General features: G+C 40.7%; 1 protein-coding gene across 1 annotated transcript; it reads left to right on the top strand.

Annotated features, from left to right (window-relative positions):
• Positions 1–1512: 1512 nt before the first annotated feature.
• On the top strand, positions 1513–14443 carry tmem178a (transmembrane protein 178a). The gene is made up of 4 exons (XM_049571700.1): positions 1513–2134; positions 10441–10554; positions 11938–12075; positions 13507–14443. The coding sequence occupies exons 1-4, from the start codon at positions 1603–1605 to the stop codon at positions 13746–13748; spliced, it is 1026 nt and encodes a 341-aa protein (XP_049427657.1). The 5' UTR covers positions 1513–1602; the 3' UTR covers positions 13749–14443.
• Positions 14444–16157: the final 1714 nt, after the last annotated feature.

Here is a 16157-nt window from a genome sequence, read left to right as displayed (position 1 = left end):
TGCAGGTGCTTAACTGGTCCGTTGTGGTGAAGAGGGAGCTTAGCCAGAAAGCGAAGCTCTCGATTTACCGGTCGATCTATGTTCCAACCCTCACCTATGGTCACGAGCTCTGGGTAGTGACCAAAAGAATGAGATCGCGAGTACAAGCGGTCGAAATGAGTTTCATCCGCAGGGTGGCTGGGCTCAGCCTTAGAGATAGGGTGAGGAGCTCGGACATCCGGGAGGGACTTGGAGTACTCCATTGAGGTGGTTCGGGCTTATGGTAAGGATGCCTTCCGGACACCTCCCTTTCGAGGTGTTTTGGGCGTGTCCAACTGGAAGGAGACCTCGGGGCCGCCCCAGGACACGCTGGAGGGATTACATCGCCCGGCTGGCCTGGGAACGCCTCGGGGTTCCCGCGGAAGAGCTGACAGAAGTGGCTAGGGAGAGGACTGTCTGGGCTTCTTTGCTGAGGCTGCTGCCCCCGCGACCCGGATCCGGATAAGTGGAGGACGACGAGTACGAGTACGAGTACGAGTACGAGTATATCATACCATATTACTTCATATTACACTACAATACATCACATCACACTATATTATATCTTGCTATGTTTATGTTATACTGTTTTACATCATAATGTGTTATATTATACTGTGTATTATATCATAATATATATTTTTTGTAATATATTATTATATATCTCTTCATATCACGTAACATTATGTTATATTATGCGTTGTTGTTTATTTATGTATTTATTTTTTATTTATTTATTATTTTTTATTTTTTCTCTTCTCATCACTACAACCCTAATGCCTCAAATTAATCTATATGTTTGCTTTTTATTCTGTTTACTTATTTTTCTCTCCTCATTATTCACGCCATACCCCACCCTGTCTAAGCCATATAACATGGACATTTGCCCCTCATTCAAATATTGAAATATGCCCCATCCATATACTATTATTGTCTATTGTTTGTATGTCACTCTGTTTCACCAATAAAAAAAAGAACTATATAATAATAACTGAACTCTGTTGATGATTAATGTGGCAGTGTCTCATCAGACAGACGATACTGAAGACAGAGACACTTTGTCCTTATGTCTTCATGTCTGCATGTGTTGTCGTGGACGACAGGACAACGCTCCGATCACAGAGCGACGGTCACACTGACCAGCTGATGACAGAAAACTTTATGAACATCACACAGGTTTACACAGATCAGTCCAGTCATTAAAGGGTTAATATTTAACACGCTCCAGCCTCATCTGTGGATGTTTATTAACGCTGTTATTAATATTGTTATTAGTAGGCTATTATTATTATTATTATTATTATTATTATTATTATTGTTTATTATTATTGTTGTTGTTGTTGTTAGGGTTTTAATATTATTAGTAAGCAGCTGCTCAGTGTGTGTGTGTGTGTGTGTGTGTGTGTGTGTGTGTGTGAGTGTGTGTGTGCTTTATTTTGAAGGCGGTGTCACTGAACTTCCGGTGCTGCCGTGCGTTTCCTGCCGTCACCTTGACGCACCTCTGACGGTCTCTCAGTCGGCATGACAACGCGCTCTCGAGGGCAAACGGGGAACGGCTGACGGGCACGAGGATGGAAGCAGAAGATGCCCAGTAACGGAAACAGCGGCGGGAAGAGAACGAACGGCAGCACCGGCACCGGCACCGGCACCTGCTCCGGGAGCGTCTCGGTCCATGTCCCGGCCATGGAGAGAGCCCGGCCGGTGACGGTGACGGTGTCCGCGGTGAGCCTCGCGCTTAGCGTGCTGTCCCTGCTGCTGCTGGTCACCGCCATCTCCACCGACCACTGGTACGAGACCGACACCCGCAGACACAAGGACAACTGCGACCGTCACGGATCCGACTCCAACGACCAGAAGAACCGGGAGATGCCCATCTACCACCTCCCGCTGGTGGACACCGGCAGCGGCGGGGCTCGGCACCGGGACGTGGCGCTGATGAAGCCCGTGCATGTGGGCAGCAAAGAAGAGGAGCTGTTGGAGAACTGGCGGGCCATCCTGGGGCTGGGCATCCTGGAGACCGAGTGCGGCAGGCCGCTGTTCTCCGTGCACTCTGGCCTGTGGAGGAAGTGCTACTTCAAAGGCCTGGACCCGGATATCGATAAGCTCATCGACCGGGGTCAGTCTGCACGGACCGTGCACACACACATATACATAACATATAAATTAATGTATACACTGTATACAATAACATTGTTAATGTTACATCGATACGGCTTCATTATGTTTATATATAATGTTGATAATGAGCTCCCTGACATTACATCATGTTATTCACATTATATTATTATATCATGTTATTACATCATATTATTCACATCATGTTATTCACATCATATTATCACATCATATTCACATCATGTTATTCACATCATATTATCACATCATATTCACATCATGTTATTAGATCATATTATTCACATCATATCATTCACATCATGTTATTACATCATATTATTCACGTCATATTCACGTCATGTTATTCACATCATATCATTCACATCATATCATTCACATCATGTTATTCACATCATATTCACATCATGTTATTACATCATATTATTCACATCATATTCACATCATGTTATTACATCATATTATTCACATCATATCATTCACATCATGTTATTCACATCATATTATTACATCATGTTATTACATCATATTCACATCATGTTATTACATCATATTATTCACGTCATGTTATTCACATCATATTATTACATCATATTCACATCATGTTATTACATCATATTATTACATCATATTCACATCATGTTATTACATCATATTATTCACATCATGTTATTACATCATATTATTACATCATATTATTCAAATCATATTATTCACATCATGTTATTACATCATATTCACATCGTGTTATTCACATCATGTTATTACATCATATTATTCACATCATATTCACATCATGTTATTACATCATGTTATTACATCATGTTATTACATCATATTATTACATCATGTTATTACATCATGTTATTACATCATATTATTCAAATCATATTATTCATATCATGTTATTACATTATATTATTCACATCATGTTATTACATCATATTATTCACATCATGTTATATCATATTATTCACATCATGTTATTACATCATATTATTACATCATATTCACATCATGTTATTCACATCATGTTATTACATCATATTATTCAAATCATATTATTCACATCATGTTATTACATCATGTTATTACATCATTTTATTCAAATCATATTATTCACATCATGTTATTTACATCATGTCATTACATCATATTATTCACATCATGTTATTACATCATATCATTCACATCATGTTATTACATCTTATTATTACATCATATTATTCACATCATGTTATTACATCTTATTATTACATCATATTATTCACATCATGTTATTACATCATGTTATTCACATCATATTATTCACATCATGCTATTACATCATATTATTCACATCATGTTATTCACATCATGATATTACATCATATTATTCACATCATGTTATTACATCATATTCACATCATGTTATTACATCACATTATTCACATCATGTTATTCACATCATGATATTACATCATATTGTTCACATCATGTTATTCACATCATGATATTCACATCATGATATTACATCATATTGTTCACATCATGTTATTACATCATATGATTCACACAATGTTATTACATCTTATTATTACATCATATTATTCACATCATGTTATTATATCATAAAATTCACATCATATCATTATAACATATTATTCACATGATGTTATTACATCATGTTATTACATCATATTATTGACATCATGTTATTACATCATGTTATTACATCATATTATTCACATCATGTTATTACATCATATGATTCACATCATGTTATATCATGTTATTACATCATATTCACATCATGTTTTTCACATCATGTTATTACATCATATTCACATCATGTTATTCACATCATATTAGTCACATCATGTTATTACATCATGAAATTCACATCATATTACAACATATTATTCACATCATGTTATTACATCATATTATTGACATCATGTTATTCACATCATATTATTCACATCATGTTATAACATCATGTTCTTCACATCATATTATTCACATCATGTTATTACATCATATTATTCACATTATGTTATTCACATCATGATATTACATCATATTATTCACATCATGTTATTACATCATATGATTCACATCATGTTATTATATCATGTTATTACATCATATTCACATCATGTTATTCACATCATATTAGTCATATTATTACATCATGTTCTTCACATCATATCATTACAACATATTATTCACATGATGTTATTACATGACGTTATTACATCATATTATTCACATCATGTTATTACATCATGTTATTCATATCATATTATTCACATCATGTTATTACATCATATTATTACGTCATATTCACATCGTGTTATTACATCATATTATTCACATTATGATATTACATCATATTATTCACATCATGTTATTACATCATATTCACATCATGTTATTACATCATAAAATTCACATCATATCATTACAACATATTATTCACATCATGTTATTACATCATGTTATTACATCATATTATTCACATCATGTTATTACATCATGTTCTTCACATCATATTATTCACATCATGTTATTACATCATAATATTCACATCATATCATTACAACATATTATTCACATCATGTTATTACATCATATTATTCACATGATGTTATTACATCATGTTATTCACATCATATTATTCACATCATGTTATTACATCATAATATTCACATCATATCATTACAACATATTATTCACATCATGTTATTCACATTATGTTAATCCATCATGTTATTCACATCATATTATTCACATCATGTTATTACATCATAATATTCACATCATATCATTACAACATATTATTCACATCTTGTTATTACATCATATTATTCACATCATGTTATTCACATCATATTATTCACATCATGTTATTCCGTCATATTACATCATGTTATTCACATCATGTTATTACATCATGTTATTCACATCATGTTATTACATCATATTCACATCATGTTATTACATCATATTATTCACATCATGTTATTCACATCATGTTATTACATCATATTCACATCATGTTATTTCATCATATTATTCACATCACGTTATTCACATCATATTATTACATCATATTCACATCATGTTATTACATCATATTATTCACATCACGTTATTCACATCATGTTATTACATCATATTATTCACATCATGTTATTACAACATATTCTTCACATCATATTATTCACATCATGTTATTACATCATATTTTTCACATCATGCTATTCACATCATATTATTCACATCATGTTATTACATCATATTCACATCATATTATTCACATCATGTTATTACATCATATTTTTCACATCATGCTATTCACATCATATTATTCACATCATGTTATTACATCATATTCACATCATCTTTTTACATCATGTTATTCACATCATATTATTCACTTCATGTTATTACATCATATTTTTCACATCATGCTATTCACATCATATTATTCACATCATGTTATTACATCATATTCACATCATATTATTCACATCATGTTATTCACATCATATTATTCACATCATGTTATTACATCATATTATTTACATTATCTTGTAACATTATGTTATTCACATCATATTATTACATCATATTCACATCATATTATTCACATCATGTTATTACATCATATTATTCACATCACGTTATTCACATCATATTATTCACATCATGTTATTCACATCATATTATTCACATCATGTTATTACATCATATTATTTACATTATCTTGTAACATTATGTTATTCACATCATATTATTACATCATATTCACATCATATTATTCACATCATGTTATTACATCATATTATTCACATCACGTTATTCACATCATATTATTCACATCATGTTATTACATCATATTATTCACATCACGTTATTCACATCATGTTATTACATCATATTCACGTCATGTTATTACATCATGGTATTCACATCATGTTATTACATCATATTATTCACATCATGTTATTACATCATAATATTCACATCATATTATTACAACATGTTATTCACATCATGTTAGTCACATCATGTTATTACATCATCATATTCACATCATATTGTTCACATCATGTTATTCACATCATGTTATTACATCATCATATTCACATCATATTATTCGCATCATATTATTCACATCATGTTATTACATCACGTTATTACGTCATATTATTCACATCATGTTATTACATTATCATATTCACATCATGTTATTACATCATATTATTCACATCATGTAATTACATCATGTTGTTACATCATCATATTCACATCATATTGCCATGTTATTCATATGCCAGTGGTCAGGGTCACTGACAGGAGTATTCAACTGACATAGCCTACGTATTTTTAATTATATAATTATTTATATGTCTCTATATATTTTTACATAAATCTCCAATATTTAATTTGCCTTTAAAAAAAATCATCTTCCTTCATTTAATTTGATAATGTTTATTGTATTGTATTATATGTATTAATTCTCTACAGGATCTTGTATGTTCTTTAGTGTGTGTTCAATTTATTAAAAGAAATAAACAAAAAAAAACGTTTTGGTGAAACCTGCAGCAAAGTGAACCCTCTTCGTCAGAGAGGATCTTTGCCTCCCAGTTTGTTCCTGGCGACAGAGCAGAGAGAACCGTCTTTCTTCTCAGAGGATCTTTGTCCCATGAGAGCAGGCAGCATGCTGTTTTTATCTCTCGCTCTGCTCTCCGTGTCCACATTTAAAACATCTTTAGCTGGCGATTTGACAGTCACTAGAAGCACATTATGACCCTTTGTAAAAGTTTCTGTGTGGTACCTGTGTTCTACATGAGCTAACGTTAGCGGGTAAGGACTGAGAGGCTGTCCAGTATGTGTGAGTGTCCGAGTCGGTGCTGCTTGCCCGATTGGGCATGTCTGTGCAGGGTCTGCTGGCCCGCCGGCTATTTTTACTTGCCCCGGTCATTCGGGCAACCATTAATGTCGGACCCTGTTCAACTCTTAATGTTTCACATTTTTTGTCTCAGTCACAGATCTTTGTTATCACATGTATGAAGTAAACATACTGTTATAACACTGAATTATTGATGATGGATTATGGGTTATGGTGTCCACTTCAGGTACAGTACATGACGTATCAGTGTGCAGTAGGACTTTGTGGTTTTGTAGTTCCGTTGGCAGAGCTGACCTCTTGCCATGGTAACCCATCTCCAAATGTTCGTTCTGTATCTGTGTATCTGTGTCTCACATAAACATCATATCAAATCATATCTATACAGTATATTTACATCACGATCTCAAACAACCCATAAATGAAGAAATCTAACATGATTAAAAACGATGGTGGATGATTGTTATCCACTGAGAGTTGACTGACATGTCATAATCTCTGATGACATCACCCACCGCCACCTGACACATATGTGTCAGTCATGTGTAATGGCTTAGTGTTTTTTGCATGTTTACAGTCCATCTTAACAGTCCACAGTCTGCCTTAACAGTCCTTCTTAACAGTCCACCTTAACAGTGACCTTCATCACCATAGACCTCATGACGTCAACGTAATTGTTGTATCAAAGGTTGGTCCTTTAATTTAAACTGTAATTTAAACCCGCAAAACCTCACTCAACCACACAAGTGCACAAGTCCACGGGTCTTAAAGTCAGTGTGACAGTGTGTGAAATGTGAAGAGTGTCAGCTGTACGAGTCTTACAGTCGGTGTGACTGCGTGTGAAAAGTGTCAGCTGTATGAGTCTTACGGTCAGTGTGACTGCGTGTGAAAAGTGTCAGCTGTATGAGTCTTATGGTCAGTGTGACAGTGTGTGAAAAGTGTCAGCTGTATGAGTCTTACGGTCAGTGTGACTGCGTGTGAAAAGTGTCAGCTGTATGAGTCTTATGGTCGGTGTGACAGTGTGTGAAAAGTGTCAGCTGTATGAGTCTTATGGTTGGTGTGACAGCGTGTGAAAAGTGTCAGCTGTATGAGTCTTATGGTTGGTGTGACAGCGTGTGAAAAGTGTCAGCTGTACAAGTTTTATGGTCGGTGTGACAGTGTGTGAAAAGTATCAGCTGTACGAGTTTTACGGTCGGTGTGACAGCATGTGAAAAGTGTCAGCTGTATGAGTCTTACGGTTGGTGTGACTGCGTGTGAAAAGTGTCAGCTGTACAAGTTTTATGGTTGGTGTGACAGTGTGTGAAAAGTATCAGCTGTACGAGTTTTACGGTCGGTGTGACAGCATGTGAAAAGTGTCAGCTGTATGAGTCTTACGGCTGGTGTGACAGTGTGTGAAAAGTGTCAGCTGTATGAGTCTTATGGTCAGTGTGACAGTGTGTGAAAAGTGTCAGCTGTACAAGTTTTATGGTTGGTGTGACAGCATGTGAAAAGTGTCAGCTGTATGAGTCTTACGGTTGGTGTGACAGTGTTTGAAAAGTGTCAGCTGTATGAGTCTTACGGTCGGTGTGACAGTGTGTGAAAAGTGTCAGCTGTACAAGTTTTATGGTTGGTGTGACAGTGTGTGAAAAGTGTCAGCTGTATGAGTCTTATGGTCGGTGTGACAGTGTGTGAAAAGTGTCAGCTGTATGAGTCTTATGGTCGGTGTGACAGTGTGTGAAAAGTGTCAGCTGTATGAGTCTTATGGTCGGTGTGACAGTGTGTGAAAAGTGTCAGCTGTACGAGTCTTACGGTTGGTGTGACAGTGTGTGAAAAGTGTCAGCTGTATGAGTCTTATGGTCGGTGTGACAGTGTGTGAAAAGTGTCAGCTGTATGAGTCTTATGGTCGGTGTGACAGTGTGTGAAAAGTGTCAGCTGTATGAGTCTTATGGTTGGTGTGACAGTGTGTGAAAAGTGTCAGCTGTATGAGTCTTATGGTCGGTGTGACAGTGTGTGAAAAGTGTCAGCTATACAAGTCTTATGGTCGGTGTGACAGTGTGTGAAAAGTGTCAGCTATACAAGTCTTACGGTTGGTTTGAGACTGGTATTCAAACTATTTTCAGACTGGCTTTCCGTCTGTTATCGGACTAGTTTTTCAGACTGGTGTCAGACTGGTGTCAGACTGTTTTTTTTTTTAGACTGGTTCCAGACTGTTTTTTTCAGACTGGTTTTAGACTGATGTCGGACAGGTTCCAGACTGGTTTTTCAGACTGGTTTTTCAAACTGGTTTCAGACTGGTGTCAGACTGGTTTCAGACTGGTTTCAGACTAGTGTCAGACTGGTTCCAGACAGGTTTCAGACTGGTTTCAGACTGGTGTCAGACTGGTTTCAGACTGGTTTCAGACTGGCTCCAGACTGGTTTCAGACTGGTGTCAGACTGGTTTCAGACTGGTGTCAGACTGGTGACAGACTGGTTTCAGACTGGTTTCAGACTAGTGTCAGACTGGTTCCAGACGGGTTTCAGACTGGTTTCAGACTGGTGTCAGACTGGCTCCAGACTGGTGTCAGACTGGTGTCAGACTGGTTTCAGACTGGTGTCAGACTGGTGACAGACTGGTTTCAGACTGGTTTCAGACTAGTGTCAGACTGGTTCCAGACGGGTTTCAGACTGGTTTCAGACTAGTGTCAGACTGGTTCCAGATGGGTTTCAGACTAGTGTCAGACTGATTTCAGACTGGTTTCAGACTGGTTCCAGACTGGTTTTTCAGACTGGTTTCAGACTGGTAGCAGCAGAGCAGAAGCAGAACCTCTGACTGGGCTTCGTCTCCGCAGGATTTAAAGCTCTCCGGTCACCATGACGTCTGCAGTTTTCAGCTCTGCAGTGTGTGGCAGTGTGCCGAGCTGAGACCTGGAGGTCAAAGTGTCGGTGAGCAGAGAACAGCCGGACCACACATCAGATTACAGCACCCCCAATCACATGACATGATGTCACATATCATTCCACTGCATTAGACTGCAGGCTGAACTCAGATCAGATCAGATCAGATCCATCCCTGCGGCACCACGACCACACAGCCTCCGTCACACCCTCTTCTGATCCACACTGAGACATGACAACATGTGACAGCTGGTGTCATACAGTCAGTCACATCTGAAGGCCTCAGGTACCACGACAACAACAATAACAACAATAATAATGATAATGACAGGTCTACAGCTGTGCTGCTGCTCAGATATTTATCTGACATCATCGGCTTTATATTAAAATGTATGTGTGTGTTTGTGTGTGTGTGTGTGTGTGTGTGTGTGTGTCTGTACAGTCTGTGTTTGTTTCTGTTATTACTCTGCCTCTGTCACGGGTGGAGCTGTGGTGGTGGGCTCAGGTACAATCTCACCTGTGTGGCTTTTCTCTGCAGGTATCGCAGATCGCTGCAAAGCTGTCAAGTATCACTTCTCTCAGCCAATCAGACTGAGGAACATCCCTCTGAACCTGACCAGAACCATCCAACAGGACGAGTGGCACCTGCTGCGTCAGTACACACACACACACACACACACACACACACACACACACACACACACTATTATTTATTATTATCATTATTTATTACTTATTATTATGATTATTATTATTATTGTTATTATTAGATTGATGAACATAGATCATAAATTACTGATTATAGATTATTTACTATGGTTTGAACTGTTATTATTTATTATATACACTGTATGAAATGGATTATTGATTAAAGTTTGGAGATCACAGATGATTGATTATTGATCATAGATTATTGATTTCGGATTGGAGATCACAGATGACTGATTTCAGGTTGTTGTTGACAAATGAGTGATCATTGATTATAGATTACTGCTGATGGATGATAAATTGAAGAATTAATGTCGGAGTCTTTTTGCACTCATAAATCTGCAGCTCTCCTCGCTGCGTGTCACCCGTTGCCAGGGAAACATGCCATGACAGTGTTATGTAACAGTACAGAGGGACAGTAGGGGGGTGATCAGGAGGTGGTTACCACGGCAACACTCTTTCTGTTTGCTCGTTTACCACTCATTACTGACAGACCTGTGTGTGTGTGTGTGTGTGTGTGTGTATTGTCAAGTTTAGTCCAGTCTGTTACATTAATGCAGAAAATCAGGGCACTTTTTATTCACACACACAACAACAGGAAGTCATTGTTTCCTCTGCTGCAAGAAGTGATGAGAAAACACATCCTTTAACCTGCAGCAGTCGCAGAGACGCAGACACAGAGACGCAGATGCAGAGATGCAGACGCAGAGATGTTGATGCAGAGATGCAGATGCAGAGATGCAGACGCAGAGATGTTGATGCAGAGATATAGGCGCAGAGATGCAGAGACGCAGACACAGAGAGGCAGACTCAGAGACGCAGAGATGCAGAAATGCAGCAACGCAGATGCAGAGACATAGACACAGATGCAGAGAGGCAAATGCAGAGACGCAGAGATGCAGATGCAGAGACGTAGAGATGCGGATGCAGAGATGCAGAGATGCAGATGGAAAGATGCCGATGCAGAGACGCAGACACAGAGATGCAGATGCAGAGGTGCAGACTCAGAGACTCAGATGCACAGATGTAGACGCAGAGACGTAGAGATGCAGAGACACAGATGCAGAGGTGCAGATGCAGCGATGCAGAGATGCAGATGCAGAGACACAGACTCAGAGATGCAGAGATGCAGAGACGCAGACGTGGAGACACACAGACACAATAAATACATTAATAAATAAGAATAGATCATGGTCGTGTGTTGGCAACACGTGTCACATGTCACACTTTTGAACCTGTTGAAGTGAGACACAGAGAGATGCACCGTCATGACAACAACAACAATAACACCAACAGCTACTGTGTACTGTGTGTATAATGTGTGTAGACCTGCGGCGCATCACGGCAGGCTTCCTGGGCATGGCGGCAGCGGTCTTGCTCTGTGGGAGCATCGTGGCGTCAGTGGGGTTCTTCTGGGAGGAGAGTCTGACGCAGCATGTCTCTGGTCTGCTGTTCCTCATGGCAGGTAACAGCTGATAAACTTTATTAACACATGAAATCTGATCTCATTCACCCCTTCACACACACACACACACACACACACACACACACACACACACACACACACACACACAGTACTTCGCCATGTCGACATCTGAAGGTAATATGGGAGGTTTCTCTTGTTGTCTGAGTTTTATGGACCAATCACGTTCGAGCTGCAGGTAAAAAGTCTGTGTGGAGAGGCAGAGCCTTTTGGCCAACATGCAGTCTGGGAACCAATCAGCTGCCGCTTCATGACAAGTTCACGTCATATTAGTTTCTGATACCTGATGTCCTGAGATACACACCTGAGACGCACTGTGTCACATGCTGACATGGGGAGAACATGTCAGAGCACCTGGAGGAAACCCACGCAGACACAGGGAGAACATGTCGGAGCACCTGGAGGAAACCCACGCTGACACAGGGAGAACATGTCGGAGCACCTGGAGGAAACCCACACTGACACGGGGAGAACATGTCAGAGCACCTGGAGGAAACCCACGCTGACACAGGGAGAACATGTCAGAGCACCTGGAGGAAACCCACGCTGACACGGGGAGAACATGTGGGAGCACCTGGAGGAAACCCACGCTGACACGGGGAGAACATGTCAGAGCACCTGGAGGAAACCCACACTGACACAGGGAGAACATGTCAGAGCACCTGGAGGAAACCCACGCTGACACGGGGAGAACATGTCAGAGCACCTGGAGGAAACCCACACTGACACAGGGAGAACACGTCAGAGCACCTGGAGGAAACCCACGCTGACACGGGGAGAACAAGGTGTAAGGCAACAGTGTGAACCACTTCTCCACCGTGCTGCCACATGAACATGATTAAATAAACCCGGTGGGAGGTCACAGGTACCACGACAGCGTCCCTTAGCTGTCTGTGTTGTCCAGGTGTTTTAAACCTTATCTGACACAGAGCGACGGCATGAAGAGATTTGGCTCGTAAAGAAGGTGTGACATGTTTGTGAATGTTTTTATTGTATCAGTCTGTTTACGAACTGACAGAAGCTCTCGCCGCAGCTCTCTCCCATAATAATAATAATAATGATAATAATAAATAATAAATAATAATATTTACTGTGATTGGTTGAATATTTCTTGCTGATGAAATCAAACTGGACTCTCATTATCTGCTTTGCCAGCGGAAGGCTTGTTGGTTCCCATGGCAACATGCTACATACAGTTTGTGCATGGCGTGGTGTGATGTCATCACTGATGTAACATGTTTACATTTCTAACGTCAGCTGAGAGTGTATGTGGAGCAGAGAGAATATGATCATTAATACTCACTCTGAAGAGGTGAGGTCTGCAGCATCTGTTACCATGGAAATGTAGTCAGGTGACCTCACGTCGAGTCCTTCTGAATGTTTCAAAGAGCTTCTTGTTCCTGTCTTTTTCAGGGATCTTCTGCACCATCTCTCTGTGTACATACGCCGCCAGCGTGACCTACGACCTCTCCAGAAACCCCCCCTTCATCTACGGTCTGCCGGCAGACGTGGATCATGGTTACGGCTGGTCCATCTGCTGCGCCTGGGCCAGTCTGGGTCTCACAGTGGCCTCTGGCTGCCTCGGCACCACCTTCCCCTTCCTGAGCCGCGCCGGAGCTCTGCACTCCAAAACCGCCCGCGAGTCCTCCGTCTGAGCCGCTGGCTGCCAATCAAACAGAGGAGGAGGAGCGGGAGGGGATAATGACCGAAACCTCGGGCTGCACCTGGCTGATGTAACAGACTGGAGGCGGGGCGTCGGCCTCCAGGTGGAGCTGCAGGAGTTCAGCACCTGTTTCTAAAATGTGTTCAAAGAATCGCACTTTTAATCTGAAGCAAAGTGTTTGTAAGACAGACGTGTGTCCCTGCACCACAGTGCCCCCTGCTGTGGAGTTTATCATGTGGACATTCATGTAACACACACACACACACACACACACAGACACACACACACACTATAATGTGACAGCTGCAGTCAAGTCCAAGTCAGACTGAGAGCAGCCAAAACTGACGCTTCAGTTAGACCAAAATCCACCAGGTGACACTGGCAGGAAACTACAGGAGCTAACAAGCTAACAGGCTAACCTAGCAGTCCACAGAATCAGTGACATCAGTCTCTGCAGCCAGTCAGCATCCATCCTTTGTATGGTCTCACCTGTAAACAAACACTTAAATCTTCAGTTATGACTCGATAGTTCAGACCGACGATTCACTACAAGACAAAACGTCACAGAGAAAAGTGTCAGCAGTGTGAACTGGCCGGTCTGAGCTCGACTCAATCTGGCTGATGGTGTCACCTGACACTCAGCTGGTCAAATGGCCGGCGGCTGGTTTTAAAGCACGTCACCTGTTTCAACAGCCAATCAGCTTGTAGTGAAGTCAGCTGGTCAAGTCAAAATGACCACAGACGGCGTGTTGGCTTGCTGCAGCAGGTGCTCCGTCCCCACAGAGCCCTCTGTTTCTGTCCTCACGGTGTGCCGGTGTCAGACGGTGGGTCGCTGCTGCTGCTGGCTGTATGTGCTTATGCCCCGCCCACACACACACACATTCTCATTGACTGATGAATTGGCGCTGGTTATTTATATTATTGTGGCGTATTGATTATGAATACAGTCCATCTGATGCTGGTTTTGTTTCATCACTGTAGCCAGTATCTCACTATCACTATCCTCATTCAGATTTTAAGAAGCTACAAATTATATTCAGCCACAAAATAAGTCTGAAAAGCTGCAAATCAGAACGAAGCACAGAGAGTTGTTGACTAGAGATGATGCGCCGTCTCATGGTGGTCACTTCCTGTCAACGTTACAGATCAGAAGCACAGAGAGTCGTTGACTAGAGATGATACGCCGTCTCATGGCGGTCACTTCCTGTCAACGTTACAGATCAGAAGCACAGAGAGTCATTGACTAGAGATGATACGCCGTCTCATGGTGGTCACTTCCTGTCAACTAGGGCTGTCAAAATTGCTCAAAAATGACATTTGAATATTCCTTCTAAAAATAACTCATAGGTTCGAACCATTCGATTTTTTTTTCGCATTATGTCCACAAGAGGGCAAACCAATACAAGGAAACATACTTGTATATGTATTAATACAAGGAAACATAACTACTTGTAGGTATTTTTAGTTCAACATAAACGTCTTTGGAAACATTTACATACCTACACATTAAAACACATAAAACAATTATCTATAACATTACGTTATAAACGACCGTGGACCTCTCGCTCGCCCCCCTCTCTGACCCCTCAGGCCACGCCGCTTGTGGAAGCGCTGCAAAGAGCCTCGAAGCGCCTCGAAGCGAAGCCAGTTTCCTTTCGGCGCCCATGTTAACCGATTGCGTCATCCACACTGGCTGTGCCGCGGCGCGCAGCTTCATGGCCGGCTCTGGTCTATTTTCTGCGCAAGTGAATGTGTCAAGCCGGGTGACGGAGACAACAGCTGGGAGTAGAACCGCTTGTCAACCAGCATGGAGAAATGCGCGTCTGATGTGAACGGAAATGCTCCGGCTCGTGCGCTGCACTTCGCAGCACCTCCTCAGGCGGTGTGGCCTTATGCAGTGCGTTCGGTGCAGCGGCCCAGGCCAACGCCCACTCGCAAAGAGGACACAGCTGCGGTGGTGTTTTTTTTTCTCTCCACAATCGAATATCAATTTCCACATTCGAAGGTCCATTTTTTTTTCAAATTCGAATTTAAATTCGAATTTAGAATATTTACAGATCAGAAGTACAGAGAGTCGTTGACTAGAGATGATACGCCGTCTCATGGTGGTCACTTCCTGTCAGCGTTACAGATCAGAAGCACAGAGAGTCGTTGACTAGAGATGATACGCCGTCTCACGGTGGTCACTTCCTGTCAACGTTACAGATCAGAAGTACAGAGAGTTGTTGACTAGAGATGATACACCGTCTCACGGTGGTCACTTCCTGTCAACCAGCACTTTTGGCAGTGGCTTCCTGTTTGAGCTGGTCTGGTTGTGAATCTTCGGTCTTTATAGAAACATATCAGGGAGGTTTGCGAGGAAACGTTCAGACTCGACTGCGGCAACAAACACACTGTAGAA

Source organism: Epinephelus fuscoguttatus, linkage group LG3, assembly GCF_011397635.1.
Source record: "Epinephelus fuscoguttatus linkage group LG3, E.fuscoguttatus.final_Chr_v1".
In the NCBI taxonomy this organism is placed as follows: Eukaryota; Metazoa; Chordata; class Actinopteri; order Perciformes; family Serranidae; genus Epinephelus; species Epinephelus fuscoguttatus.
This window is presented reverse-complemented; position numbering and strand designations above follow the sequence as displayed.

What these genes read in the sequence shown, in the direction of transcription:
- tmem178a (XM_049571700.1), top strand. Translation starts at nt 1,603, where the DNA reads ATGCCCAGTAACGGAAACAGCGGCGGGAAGAGAACGAACGGCAGCACC. An exon ending in CGATAAGCTCATCGACCGGG is followed by an intron (nt 2,135 to 10,440) that starts GTCAGTCTGCAC and finishes TTTTCTCTGCAG; the next exon opens with GTATCGCAGATCGCTGCAAA. An exon ending in TCTGCTGTTCCTCATGGCAG is followed by an intron (nt 12,076 to 13,506) that starts GTAACAGCTGAT and finishes TGTCTTTTTCAG; the next exon opens with GGATCTTCTGCACCATCTCT.